This window comes from Gossypium hirsutum, chromosome A04, assembly GCF_007990345.1.
Source record: "Gossypium hirsutum isolate 1008001.06 chromosome A04, Gossypium_hirsutum_v2.1, whole genome shotgun sequence".
NCBI lineage: Eukaryota > Viridiplantae > Streptophyta > Magnoliopsida > Malvales > Malvaceae > Gossypium > Gossypium hirsutum.
In genome coordinates this window covers 14,592,297-14,607,808 of record NC_053427.1, presented here as the reverse complement: position 1 = coordinate 14,607,808, position 15,512 = coordinate 14,592,297, and the positions used below count along the sequence as shown (strand labels likewise).

At 32.5% G+C, this 15,512-nt stretch overlaps 1 protein-coding gene across 2 annotated transcripts; it reads right to left on the bottom strand.

Moving 5' to 3' along the window:
• Positions 1-1,422: 1,422 nt before the first annotated feature.
• LOC107948481 (isochorismate synthase 2, chloroplastic) lies at positions 1,423-8,737 on the bottom strand. 2 transcript variants are annotated; one of them, XM_016883044.2, is made up of 15 exons: positions 8,542-8,737; positions 8,273-8,457; positions 6,201-6,451; positions 5,976-6,093; positions 5,749-5,865; positions 5,504-5,650; positions 5,310-5,384; positions 5,163-5,231; positions 3,906-4,024; positions 3,754-3,811; positions 3,054-3,164; positions 2,706-2,790; positions 2,219-2,316; positions 1,901-1,993; positions 1,423-1,616 (listed from the first exon to the last, which is right to left on the bottom strand). In XM_016883044.2, the coding sequence occupies exons 2-15, from the start codon at positions 8,435-8,437 to the stop codon at positions 1,548-1,550; spliced, it is 1,575 nt and encodes a 524-aa protein (XP_016738533.1). In that variant the 5' UTR covers positions 8,438-8,457; positions 8,542-8,737; the 3' UTR covers positions 1,423-1,547. The 2 variants fall into 2 exon arrangements, with proteins under 2 accessions (XP_016738533.1, XP_016738532.1); XM_016883043.2 differs by having other exon boundaries at positions 8,273-8,722.
• Positions 8,738-15,512: the final 6,775 nt, after the last annotated feature.

Below are 15,512 nucleotides of genomic sequence, written 5' to 3'. Positions count from 1 at the left end.
TTAACCACCACTTTCTCATATATAAGATTTCAAGTTTCCTTTTCAATTGTTGTTTTGGGGGTGTTTTTAGTAGTTGCCGACTTATGACACATTTCCCCTCCTTTTTTTATTCCCTCTTTAGTTCCAAATCTTAATAGCTAAATAAAATCTACTTCAGTTTGGTGTATGCCATTGTTCACCTTTTCATTTGTTTTTCTCTATTGTTTTCTTATTCTTTGTTGTTCATTTCATAGGGGGTTTTGGTTTTGACCAACCAAGATAGAAGCATCTTTCTTGACCATGTTTGCTTATAAGATTCCTTTTTAAGATTATTTTATCATCTCTTTTGATTGGCTCTTTTAATTAAGGTATTAGTGCTATAATACGTACTACTAACTTTACTATGAGTTGTTTTAGGGCTTCCCATTTAAGTATGCAAAGGGGAAAAGGGTTATACTTGAGACTTGTGGCAAATCTCTATAATTGGCTTGTCCATATTCACTTTTTCTTGTATGCATAATTGTATTACCAATGACAATTGGTTCATTGGATTTCAAATTCAAAATTCTCTACTAAACAAAATCATTTCAATTACAATCTTAGATTCCAACTTCCTTTAAGAAAATCTCTCTTTTATTTCCCTCCCCCCCACCAACAAATTGAAACCCTTCAGCTCCTCATGTCCAACGTGGCAAGTTAACTGATCACATCAACTAGTTAACTGGCCATGCCACTTGTTCCATTAGGCCTATAATAGAAAATGTTACCGGGTGACTGATTTGTCACTTTTCGATAACATTAGTGACTAATTTGTTATTTTTCCAAAATTTAGTGATTGAGTTGTAATTTTTCAAAGTTCAATGACTGTTTCGTTATTTTAATCAAAATTGAGTGACTGTCGATATACTTTACCCTATTTTTAAACACAATTTACCACAAGTCATCGAAAAACAAGGTATTAATATTTATTTGGGTTGTGGCATTGATGTCTGTGAGCACAAGTTGTTATCATCCTTTTTGGATGTCGACCGACTTCTTCTCAACGATTTCTGATTCAAAAATGCACTTATGTATAGGAGTTACTTTTTATCCTTTGATCTAGTTTAAGGTCTTGGGTACGAACATGGGGAGCTGAACTTTTAAGTGACAAAATCTTGAATGATTAATGGACGCTTAAAGAAGATAATACCGGTTTATGGACACGTGGGTGCGACATCATAGCACAAGAAAATTACTGTACCATGATTGTAAATAGAACTCCTATATGGAGTGATCTTAGGTTCCAAACTAAGGAAGTGCACTTTTAGGTGATAAATCTTTGAAGAGTTGGTGGGCATCTATAAAAGATAATATCGACTTGTGCATACAATATCCAGATAAGTGATATAACCTTACCAGTTGACGCGTCATTACACTATTTATAAAATATTATGAAAGAAAATCAAACTTTAAGTGCTTTGATTCCATTATTCACACAAATTTTAAAAACTTGTTAATTGATAAACAAAAAGAAACCAAATCTCCAGACGTGCTGAATCATATATTTCTACCCTAAATCACTAACCTTGTTAATAAATGATTTCCAAATTCTCAACGTTTGAATGCCGGGGAACCTCCAGTTGAAGCAACTTGGTGCACTGCATGCAGAATCAAAAGCACTCCCACAATCACTTAGAAGGCATACACTACTGAAAAATGTTAAATACCATGTTACCCGGACTCTTAATTTCTATATTTCAATATGAGTATGAAAGTATGCTAAACGCTTGGAAAAAGAATAAACATACTCGTATTAAATGCTTGCTCTAAAGTCCAAAAAACACGGCTTGACATACAAATCAGATGAATGAGCATTCAATGTCGCATCCATGCGGCAGCAAATATATAAAATTCACAAGGACAAAAATCCGTTTACACTCACCTGAGATGTCTTGAGTTCTAGTTCATCCCATTCTGACGAGGGATTGCTGCGTTCTACTATCCCAGCTCCGGCATATATCAATGCTCCAGAATCCTATCAACTTAAAGTCAAATATTTTGGTGGCAGCATAAAAGCTTTCTTACAACAATTTAAAATGATTAAATTGAGTCACTACAAGTATAATAAGGTGATAATCTTGTTGGAGGTCATTGTTAAAGGAAAGCATTGATGTGGAATAATATGAAGCTTTGATGATACTTCAATGCTCACTCAAAAGTCAAGCATGCTTTAGTAGATGTCATTATTTAATTAGCTCACCTTTTCCACTAATGCTGACCTTATACCAACTGCAAACTCACTTTCTCCTCCTCCAAACCAACCAACTGGTCCAGCATACATCCCTCGGTCAAACATTTCTGAAGGCAGAAAAGTTTAAGAAATGAGTATAGCAGCCATAAAATGGTTTTGTTCTGTAAGAGAATGGTAATTGGCAGTCTAAGTTTTTAGACACATCATTTTCCCTAGATCACTAAACAATAAACATATGGAGCACAAGATGTCAAGCTGTCAAACTTAAGGAGGAATTCCACATTTCTTTAGAACCGAGTTTTCAATTTCCTTAGGTATCCGTGTCCAGTTTATATATTCAAACAGAGATGCAAGGTTAGAAGTCTGCAAATATTTGAAAAAACTTTTAAATGTCTAGTATATCTGTGTCGAAGACATACTCCTATCCCACGCTCATCCTAAGTAACATGGCTATAGAAGAAGAAACAAAAACAGTGTATATAATCTGCAGGGATACCAGTTTCTGAAATGAAGAGGCGTGCAGCTTCTTTTGGAAGTCCACAAACCGCTGGAGTTGGGTGGAGAGAAGACAAGATCTCAAACTGCACAGGAACGTAGTAAAACAAAATATATCACAACAGCAAAGCTATAGAGAAAACTACCGCCCAGATCTTTGACATATTAGTAGTCTATGTATTAAGACTACTACAGCTAACTACTCATTCTAGAATCAACAACAGTTAAGAGTATGGAACTTTAATAAAACAGTTAATTCAGACTGACATATTAGATCATGCAACAAAAATTTATTAGTGCTCTGATGGAGTTCTGGCTATTTGACATATGAAACTTATAATGAAATTACCTCATCATCTTCCTTTCTCAGGTTACCAGTCAACTGGGCATATAAATGTTGAATTCTTGGAAGTTTTCGTACTGTTTTCTTCGGCTCAACAACAACTCTATCACATACAGACTGTGAAGCAGAAAAGCGTAAACAATCACTTTATTTTCAGGTAAAACAGAGGCTTCCGTTCAAACTCTCTGAGATGAAAACTTGATATTCTTTATATTTTATAAACATATTTAAAAATTATATGAAAAGCCTTTTGATTTAAAGCATTTTAGGAAACTTAAACAATAAATATACACAGAAGAGGTAAAATAAGTAAGACTCAAACACACAAGGACGAAACATAGCCAACCTTTATAGGACAGAGGGAGCCTCATCATTTGTTGCTAAATATATCCTTGTGAGTGAACAGCAAGCATATGGCAGAACCAGACAACATACTGCAAGTAGGTTTTTAAAAGAAATAGTGGAATCCCATGATGGCATCATTAAACCATGCCCATTCATGAAAACACTGAAATAGTGGTAATATGTTTTTATCTTGACATTAGCTCACGTGTTTAAGTGCAGGAGAGGATGCACGATAGCATTGGAGTGCATCAACCTAAATGATTCTACGAAAGAACTTTAATTACATAAAAAGTCCTAGTGAAAGAAATTTCAGTGCCTAGAAAAGCAAATTGACAAATTAAGGTATCGGAAGAAAACTTGCCTCTAATTTGTTTTGTATGTTTTCTCGTACTACAGTAAATTCCAGGTGGTCCTTGGGACTACATGATTCGCAACAAAAACAGGTTATTAATCAGTAAACACATTGAAAAAACGGAAGTTATTCGGTAAAGAGTTGAGAGTAACAAAAGGAACCTGGAAAGTAGATCATGCTCTATTTGAAGATCAAGCGCTCTGGATTCACCTCTAGCACGGGTTGCAGCCAGTGCCTCACTACTAATGCTTAGCCATTTTCTGTGAAATAGTAGCTCTGGCTATTCACCAAAGCTCGTATAAGTCAAAGCAAGAAGAAACTGTTCTATATAATATATATTATGTGAAGTATTTTCAAAAAATATATATATATCCTTTTGTAGAATTGAATTTCAAAATTCAATTCAAACTTTGGTTGATTTCAAATGTCACAATTATTCGTAAATCTTTTAACATGAAAAGTTGTGATCATTCATAAAAGCACTTAAACACCTATTGGTGCATTATATATAGACTTAGTTTGGAATAGAAAAAAGATTAATCACTTATTCCAACCGTGAAAAATATTCTTAGTTTGGAATAGAAAAAAGATTAATCACTTATTCCAACCGTGAAAAATATTCTTTCTTTAGTGTTTCTCTGATTTCATTCTGATTTAGAGCAATTCGCGGCACAATAAGAATTGTTCTGTTCGAGTAAAATCATAGTGTCCCGAGAATTGTATTTCTTGATCGTTTTCCTAAAAATGCCTTGCCTTTATATTTTCGGATCCAATCCACACCTTGAGACACTTTTGATACTCAAAGCAATTCAAAACAACCTAAGTTCAGCAAAACTTTTTTTTTGGGGGGGGGTCATAATTTTCCATTTCCCTGCATCATTACTTCATCTACAAGAGAGCCTTACACCAATAAACTTCTAATCAAATACAAAAAAGCAAGAATACAAATTCTGAATGGCAGTGAAATCAGGTCCATGAACTTCAAAATACTGACATGGAATTTGAGGACATTGTAAATTATGGTTAATTATCACTTTGCAAAGGGTAGAAACTATCTATTTAATATCACGAATAACAAGGATCATTCCAAAGAGAAATCGAGAAGAGTAAGTGTATTCTAAATAAAAATTAAACATGAGATCTATTATCAGCTGCAATGGAGTAGAAAGTGGGAAAAGGGATTTTAAGTATCTTACATCTTACAAGTTTTACTTCTATCAACTATGCTTAAACTTCAGTCATGGTCTCAAAACTATACCGATCAGATATCATGCAAAATTCACATTAGTAGGAAATTTATTGAACACACATTGTTCTCATAGGGGAAGAAGGAAAACTGGAGATAGAAGTAAAGAGCATGTGGCAGAGTGGTAAAAAAAAGATGCATATTGCACAATGAGATCTGCTGTCACACTTACTGTATTTCCCACAAATGCGGGTCCATTAGGTGGCTGAAGACAAAACTGGTATGCATCTTCTCCTTCAACCTGCAGTAAGTACACAGCTCAGTGAAATTTATCTTCCCCTATAATACTTTATTGAAGAGAAGAAAAGAAAAAGAGTACCTGCAGACAAGCCAACCAAGCTATAGGATCGATATTTGTAGCAGTTAAAATCCTGCTGCTACGGGCAAGCACAACCTAGTTTTTCACATCAAAATGTTAAACTAAAAACCTGATATATAGAGCAAGAGACTAGAAGGACTATGGTTTAGGGATGGTGCTTCGGAGACTTCATCAGCAGAAGGGATTAAAAATACCTTAACGAGCTCTGAGGTGCTTGTGTTTATTGCCTGCAAAGCTTTCTTTACAGCAAGATCCCAATGTGTCTTATTGGGAACATGAGTTTTACTGAGGATGGATTCTCCAGAAGCTTCTTTCTTCAACTTTACAACAACTGAAGCAATCTTCAAAATTGGAAATTTAATTAATTGCACAGTACTAAACAAATCAAAGAGGCTATAGGTATATAGGATGAGCAAAATAAGTTAAAAAGTCGAGGCACCTGTTGCATTGTGGTTTCAAGTGAACGAATGGCTTCATCCCAAGTCCATGAAAGGGCATTGTCCCATGCAATCGTTGTGGCAAGCATTGAACTTCCTTCAAGCTCATCAAACTCAACCTGTCATTTGGTATGTAGCAATAGGTCGTTTAAATACTAAAGAGACAAAATAAAAAATGAACTGAATTATTCCCTACAAACTACTTGGTCAACAAAAACAAGGTCTCAACCTGAGGGACCATAAAGCAAAATGAACCGAACGCCTTCCATTCAGGTGATATATTAGCCGTCGCATCAAAACGAATTGCTCCATATGCACGAATCAAAGGGCACTTTGGAGACAGAAACCTTCAATCCAAAGAAAACAAAGACAACATATAACTAAATCCCAAATTCGTGAGGCATTATTTGCTTTGATCTGACAACTTTATTTAAAAGAAATCTGCATGATTTACCTCTTAATGGACCTCCAATCGTGATATGAGAAAGGATGAAGTTGTTGAAAGAATACCGCTGAGCCGACACCGGTGACACCAACAAGATTATTGGTAAAAGAGGTGTCGCCATTTTCATTACCTATGTCCATCAAGAGATTGAAACCATTTCTATTGGCTCTGCTTCTTCTACCAGAGAAGAAACAACGTGGAAGATTATCATGTTGAGCATGAAGCCACTCGATTGCTTCGATTTGCTCCTCGATCGGTACCTTCAAACAAGACTTACCAATTTCAATTTTCTTCTTTCTTTTTCCTTTGTCTTTATTTTTGCAGAGCCGTTACTTGCGCGGAAACAAAAGAGTTCCTCCAACGGATTTAACAATAATCCCTTTTGAATTTTACGGGTTTTTTAAACAGATAAATCTAAACAATATACATTAGTTTTGATTTTATATATTATTATACAATGGAGATATTTTTGCATTAATCTTCCGCTTCAGTTCTTCCACCTCTTATATTCTTATTGAATCTATCCCTAATTTCTGGCCAGTCAAATACACAACTAGTTTCAATTGACGGTAGAATTGCCCCAATTTAAAGAAAAAAAAACCATTTGGTTATCCATTTTCAATACAATTTGTTTTCTTTTCTACTAAAAACAATTTTTTCTCTCTCATAAATAATTAAAAAGTAAATCTTAACAAAACCGAGTAGGCAATATATATATTGGGAGGTGCCGCCAGACATTCAAGTGACACTCAAGATAAATTCGATTTTTTTCTGACATTGGTGCCACCAAAAAAAAGTCAATGCTGCCATAAAATTCAGTGACACAAATTTTTTTTTAATAAAATCACCGGCACAGCCACATGATCTAACGAAATAAAAATATCAATTAAAAAAAATACATTGATGTCACCACACAGCTTGGAGGCACCAAAAAAAAATTCTGACATGAGTGCCGCCAATGACAACGGCGACACCAAAAAGTATCTGATACGACTTTTTTTATTATTTTGACACAGCTTTTTATTAAAAATTATTTAGTGCCACCAAAGGAAACAACAACACCCATTAAAATATTTTCTTTTTTCTTTTTTCTTTTTTCCCAAAATACCAATATTTTTAATGAGTATATAGAAAAATACACGCTGGTGTCGCCAATGGGAATGGAGGCACAAAAAAAACATACTTTTCAAAACCGACAATCATTGGGTAATGATGAGAGACGGTGCCACCAATGGCAATAGCAACACTGATGGTCATTGTAGAAAACAAGTTATTTTCGTATAATATTTTGCACCTAGGTAATTTTTATAATTAATCAATTTTTTGGGTCAATTATGAAAAAAAAGTTGATTTTGAAGCTTCTATTTCGTCCAACTTTTAATATATATATCCCCGCCAATTTTATTATCTTTCAATTATTTTACTTTTGGTATACTACTAAATTATTAAATTTATATTTAAAAAATTATAAAATTAATATTAAATTATTTAAAAGTTTTTATTTAAATTACTCTGTCGTTAAATTTATTACTCTATGCCTTTTTTATTTGTATTGGCTAATCAATTGAAAGTTCTCTTTTTCATTCTCTACAAATTTTTTTTTATGAAATAACTTTAATGTCACAAATCTGCGAATTAAAATCCAAAAATCTTTCTTTTCTGATATTTGACACTGATCGTTAGATCGACTTAGATCTAGGGCATATTTTTTACTCATCAATGGGTGTTGATCCATCATACCAATCATCCAAATATTGCTTAGAAATCACAAATTAAATTAAAAAAAACTTAACAATTAAATGAATTAAATAAAAACATTCAAATAATTTAATTACCGTCTTATAATTTTTTAAGGTTAGAATACCAAAAACATAAACTTATAATTTAGTTGAGTCAACTTGCATGTAAATTTTTTTATTGATGAAGGGATAAGGAAAATGGAAGAAATGTCACAACCAACCACGTAGCAACAACCCATTATCTCGGAGATAATGCCAGAAAGAAATTAGCAAATTTTTCGTGTTCCTAGATGTAGACTAGTATTTGGACCATGTTTAATTATGAAGGAAGGGAAAGTTTACCTGAAGTCGAAGAATGCCAGAGGTAAGAGGAGGAGGGCTGCATTTCAACTCTCTAATGGCTACATTCAACCTCTCCATCGCCTTTGATGGAGATGGAACGACAGTTAATGTGCGTGTCTCTATGCTGCCTACAGGGAGTTTGGGGTCTCCTTCGCACCCATTCATCCATGCTACTGCTCTCCTAGCTTCATTTCCAAACATTCCTTTTCCGTAAATTATATTGTAAATATGATGGGTTAGCAGAAAGAAAACAGAAAGTATAGAATTACGTTGTGAAACACTGGGAGGAAATAGATGGAATGAGTGTGAATGTGAAGGGAATAAAATAAATACTGATGCATTATTTGTTTCCAATTTTTTTTCTTTTCTTCCACTTTTTCAATGAAGAATAAGTACTGATGCTTTGTTCGTTCCAAATTTATCTTTTCTTCCACTTTTTCAATGAAAATCTCACCAGCCAATCTCATTGCATGGAAAAATATTAAATGGGCCCTTTTTATCATATTATCTATTGTCTGCATCTGATTCCTTTCTTTTTCATTTTAATTACCCAGTCTTGTAAATTTCTATTGTCTTCATCTGCTTCCATTCTTTCTCTTTTTTCTTTTTAATTTCCCAGTCGTGTAAATTTCTTTTTCCCGCTTCTTGTACTGATTTACATAGAAATTCCCCTTTTTTTTAATTAATTATTGAATTAGGCCCTTTTTTTTGTAAAATTACGGGATTGAGTTGAAATAACGAAAACGCGACTATTTAATTAACTATTAAAACCAATGGCTTCCCTCCCCCCAAACAGACTATAGTTTTTTTTTTTTTTTATAACCCCATTCCATTTTTTTCTCATTCAATCTCAACTTTCTCTCTCAAATTCTTAAATCTCTTTCAAATTTTTCTCAATTCCTTCTTAATCTCTCGCTCAAAATTTATTTCTCTCTCAACGCTCTTTTTTTTATTATTAAAATTGTATTAAAATTTTCTTAGATTATTTTTTCTATTACAATTTATTTCGTGTTTTTCAAAATTAGCAATAATAAAATCTCTAATCTGTTTGGATGACAAACATATTTTGGTCAATCAATTGTAAATAGTAAGAATTTTTTTATTATATTTAATCAAATTTAATTTAAATATTTTCTTATTATATTGGAATTTAATATTTTGTATTTTTTTTATATAGGCCGAAGATCAAATTTTGGAGACGTATATTCGTAATCTACCCACTCCTTCATCACCCTTAATCGAACTTTACTTAAGAGATGCATGATTTTTGCACATGGCCCTTATGGGTAGGGGTTGTAAATTGGACCTTGCAATTGTAAGTGGGTTGGTGGAAAGGTGGGACCCGAGACGCACACATTCCATCTTCCATGCGGTGAGTGTACTATCGGTGGATAGGCTGATAGCGACTGAGTCAATTTACACAGTCGATTGGAGAGATGTATGCGAGCAAATTTTGGATAGGGTTCCGAAAATTATTTATGGAGCCCGAATAGATCTAAATAGATTAAGAAGAACTTTCAGTGGCTTAATGAGGATCCGAGTGAAGTTCAAAGAGAACAACACGCTCGGACATACATTTAAGGTGGTTGCTAAAACTCGTCGACTTCAAAGAATCAAGTGAATTCAGTTGGGGGTCAGTCGTATTGGCAATCTTGTCTCGAAAGATGTGTTGGGCGATGGAACCACCAAAAATTAAAATCGGTGGTTACATGCTATTACTCCAATAATGGGTGTGGTATAACTGCCATTTTTACGTCATCGAGCGGACTACCCCTATACATTCCCACTCGTAACAATGTAAAATTCATTAGATAACATATTTACCATAATAAAATTATTTAAATTTTAAATTATTGTGTTAACATATTATTTCAATAGGTGGAACCATAGACCAAGTTACGTGGAACTACCAGATGAGCTTCGAGATATATGGCTTCTGTTAGACCAACGATCGAAAACAGAGGTATGTATTTTTTAAATTTGAATTATATAATATTAACATAGTTGATTTAAAAATTAATAGTATATATATAACAAAAAAAATTATTATTTTAACATAGTTTGAATGGACGCCATACTTCGATTCAACAATTCAAGAATGCATCCCGTCCAATTCTTGGTGAATCCCAACATTTGACATGTGAATGTGTCATTGGTAGTGTATGCTATGGTGGAGATGCACAGATTGGATAGAGTGTTATGGCAATTTGGGTTTAGGCAATTGATTCCGCTGGCACCCCAAGACATTGAAGATCTGCATCATATCAACTTGTGATGGAGAACGAATGAAAACTGACCTACATTCCACGTGCAATATATCAACATTTGGAATAATAGGTACAAGTTTTTACCTACTCGCAAGGCCATTATCACTCGGAGTTAGCTTTTGATCCAAAGTACATGCCATGGTTTAGGGTCCATGGTAAGCCATATTTGTTAGCGGAAAAGGTGAGGGGTAGACAATAGCATACGAGGAAGCCACGACAGACACCTAGGCATCCAAGGTCTGGCAGAGTTGTCGAGATAGGTCCATCGTTTACACCTACACAAGAATCGACACTGATGGTTGCACCACCCTGGTAAGTATGACTCGACTTATTTTAGTGCTTATACTAACCCCAGCATTTTTACACAAGCACCACATATTGCACCACATTTTTTGTTTCTATTTTGATGTCAGGTTTTGTTTTTGGACATTCGTCCTTGACATATTACACGCTGATGTCATCGATGTTTCAGATAACGATGATGCCAATGACATTTAGGCCATCTATGTTTGAGGCCTCAATCAAAAGTTCGATCATTTTTTTATCAGTGTATGGGACACAATATAGTTATACCCCTATGCTAATGGTGTCGTAAACACCTTCGGGATCATTGTTTTACCAAGGTGGACTATCTTTGCAACCATTTATTCCTAGAACATAGGATACATGATGGCAAATGATAAGTAACTGATCGCAATTAACTACAGACGAAGATGAAGAAGATGAGAGGCTGAGACCCCAGCTTGTACTGGAGGTTGAACTAAGAAAAAATCTGACTCCCAACCGTCCACCAACCCGATGTGGCACACATTCTGACTGAGGATTGGATTGATTTATTTTATTTTTGTACTTATCATGTAAAATTTTAAATAAATATGTAATATTTTTATTGTATCGATGTTAGATATGAAATGTTTTTAAATAGATATCATTTTTGCATCAAAATTGGTTATCGTTGTCATTTCATATTATCAAATCAAGTCTGCATGAGAACAATGGAACAACAAAATTTGAGTATGAATGGAAAAAAATCAACAAATAGATTTCAGTTAAAAAAATCGATTAAAGAATTAATAAATATGTTAATAAGGTGTTGTCATTATATTATCCTGTCGATGTGGAAATGATGACATTATATGCCTTGGGTTCCTACATCACTCGTATAATCTTGGTTGATTTGTCTTCTCCCAAATATCCATGTTGTGGCGTATCTAAGTCGATGTTGGTCAACCATTTTGTTTGCGACGCAATGATCTATCGGGGAACAACTTGAATGGAGCACTTGATACTGGCGGTCACATACATTCATCTAGGACCGGTGGGAATTCGTTTCTCCACACATTATACATATGCTTTAGTTTGTACACTTTGTCTACAAAGCTCATGTGATCCAAACATTAATTGTTACATGCTACAATTGCATGAGCGTATGGAAAACGAAGTGCGTCAAATCTCCTACAGCCACAAGTCCATTGTCTCAGGTGTACATGGTATGCTCTTCTGAAAATACCTTGGTTCGGTCTATCAAACTCCGTAACCTAAAACAATAGGTCTTCGAGCGATTGACACTCTTGATGCATACAGTTCGCTCGTGCTGTAGCCTTCCTGATTTCTTCCAGTACATTCTCGCTCCAAATGTGGCCACCCTTCATATGTTCAACATATTTTTCCACTCGCTATGGCAAAAGGTCAGCCAAAGTAAAATATGTTTCTTTGACAACTGAGGTTATCGGCAAATGATGCGTTCCCTTCAATACAAAATTGATGCATTCCGTCAGGTTTGTCATCATATACCCATATCGTAAACCCCCCGTCATATGATTGTTTCCACTGATCGAAGGGTATGTTAGAGAGGTACCCCTACCCCGACACTGTTAATTGCCCGTAAGTTTTTTAACATTTCATGTAAACTATGTTTGATGAGATCGTACACTGTCAAGAAAATTGAATAGTTTATTCAAAATGCCCAACATTTGTTGACTGATTATATATCAAACAATTGAAATAGTGGTGCATACCTATGTTGATCACTTGTGCTCGCTGAACTGCAGAATTGTGCTGTCTGTGGTAGTTTGCCGCAATATGTCTTAGACAGTACTTATGGTGTGTACGGTCCAAAAGCTTTCCAGTAGTTCAATTGCGACCAGTATTCCAGGTCCCCTGTAGGAAATGACGCATATATTGTGTTAGGGGCAAACATGCCTCATTAGTCTAGACAGGAAGAAATCCCAATTGTTTGACTCTCCTGGCATTATTGCATAGGCAATCGACAGGATTTTTCGATCGTCATCCTGTGCCACAGCCAACAACAACCAAAAGTTTGAAGCTATCTAAAAGTTCAAAAATAATGCATTGAAAAATCTGATCTACCTTAACCTCTTGTGAACAAAATGATAAAAAAACCAGTTGTTTAAAAAATAATTGAAAAAAAGTTACAAACTAAGATTTAATCAAATCGAATAGTTTGAGTTTTGATTATGAATCAAATTGAATTTTACAATTCGAATAATTCAAATATACGATTGATATAAATGCGATGCTTCTAAATACTAAATTAAATAATTATTAACTTTACATCTCAAAAAATCATAAAAAAACTAGATAATATATTAAAAAAACTTAAAAAATATAAAAAAAACTCAAAACTCTAAACATTAAAATCCACAAAATCCTAACCCTATTTAAAAAAACAAAACCTTAACCTAAAAAAACAGATCGAAAGGAAACTCTTCTAGCTAGAAGCATTTTCGTACAAATCAATTGGAAATGCTTCCAGCTAGAAGTGTTTTCTTTATTTCGACACAATCTCGTAATTTTACAAAAAAACCAACTTAATCCAATAAATATTTTAAAAAATGGGATTTTTAAGAAACTCACTCCGATTCTTGAACTAACGCCTAATAAAATATCAACATTGTCAACCCACTTTGTCATTGATATAGTTTGTCTCCATGAAACAAGATTATCCCTCCTTCCCAACACAACTTTTCCTTCATTTGTAGTCACCGCCACATATCCAAAATATGCCACTTCTTTAGGACTTGTAGCAGCATATATTAAGGATGACAACAGATTGGATTATATGCAAATTTTGCATTATCTGAATCTAAATTCGCAATTCTGTCTAAAAATCTAAATCGGTATGAGTTATCAAACTAAATTAATTAATTTATCATGAGTTACTAAATTCAAGTAATCAATTTATAAGTTTATGATGTTCCAAATTCTAGAATATTTAATTAAGGAATTGAATGTTTATTGAATTGATATTTTTAATTCCTTAAATATTATTTTTAATTAATAAAATATGATTAATATATTTTTTATGTGAAATTTAAACATTTTATTGAAATAATATTTTAATCAAGGGTGTTTTTAAAAAATTAAAAATTTAAGTATTGAATTTTTATTACTAAATTTTATAAATGTTGAATTTAGATTAAAAAATGTTTGGTAAATTAATAGATATAAGTATTGAATATAATTATGTTGTTTGATAAAATTAAATATTGATTTTAAAAAAAATATTTATTTTTTTAATCATCTTATTAATATAATATTTTTATTATTTTGGATAGTTTGGATAAAAGATACATATAGTAATTTGAATGCCTCATTTTTTAAATAAAAAAGAAAATTTATTTTATTTTTTAATAGAATAAAATCAATTTAATAATTTCTATACTAAGTGATAAGTAGCTACCTACCTACTCTTATTTAACAATATTTTGTTGAAAATTCTATATTAAATAAAAAATTAAAATGATTATCAAACACATTTGAAATATTAAATGTTGAAAATTTTCATTTTCAATGAATTTTTTTCAATTGTTTACCAAACACATCCTGAGATAGTTTTTATTTAATAAATTATAATTAATCGACTTACTTATATGAAATAACTATAAATTTACTAAAATTTTCGACAATATGTTGTTAGAGAGAACTAATTTAAGAAAGAATGTACTTTATAATTATGATTGTTGTCGTTCTAAGTGAAAAGTTATTATAGAAGGTTAAAATAAAACATAAAAAATTTGTTCTATTAGAAACTTTGTTGTTATAGCAAAATACTATTATAACAGGTGGTTGTTATAGAGAGAGAGTTGATTGTAATAGTAATAGTAGTAATTGCTATTGTTGTTAGTAGTAGTAGTTGTAGTTTATAATGTAGGTATGTAATAATATTTTATTATCTAGAAAGTCTAACTAATAATATTTATTAGCGAATATATGTGTTGTAAAAATGTAACTTTTGTATGTAAAGTTAAAGACATAACTTTATATAAGTTACTTTCAAAACAACACAACTCGATAAAAATGTATCTTATCGAAAGATACATCCATATGAAAATATATCTCATGAAAAGATAAACCTATTAGATGTCTATATAAAGGACTTTTCTATTAGTCATTTTTACTATTATGCTTGTTGAGGGTTTTGTTGTATCTTAAAAGCATTTTTAAATTCTTAAGGGAATGTATTTTACATGCCTTAAAACCGTTATATTTTAGTAATATTGTTTCACTTTTCTTATTTAACTTTTGTAACAATCTTAAAGCTTTTAAAAATGTGCTTTTCATATGAAAATTTTATATAAGGTCAATAAAGGAAGAATAGTAGTTTATCACCGTGATGCATGTTTAAGATAAGGTTGAATCAAGAATTATTTTATGATCAAATTGCAAGTGTTGTTTGGTCTTTGGTTATAATACAAGTCAACTAATTATTTTATTTTGTTGTATAATTTTTTTATGTTATTTGGAATACAATATATGAATTGATAATTCCAAGAATTTAGTTAAATGATGCATAGTTTTTGATAAATCTTTAAAATGCAAAACTTAGATTTTCTATCATAAACTTCGGGATAAAAAATTATGTCGGTAAATGATTGTCATCATACGATAGTGTACTACTAGTTATAAAACCATAGATAAAAGTTATTAAAAATAAAATTGATAGTACTTTT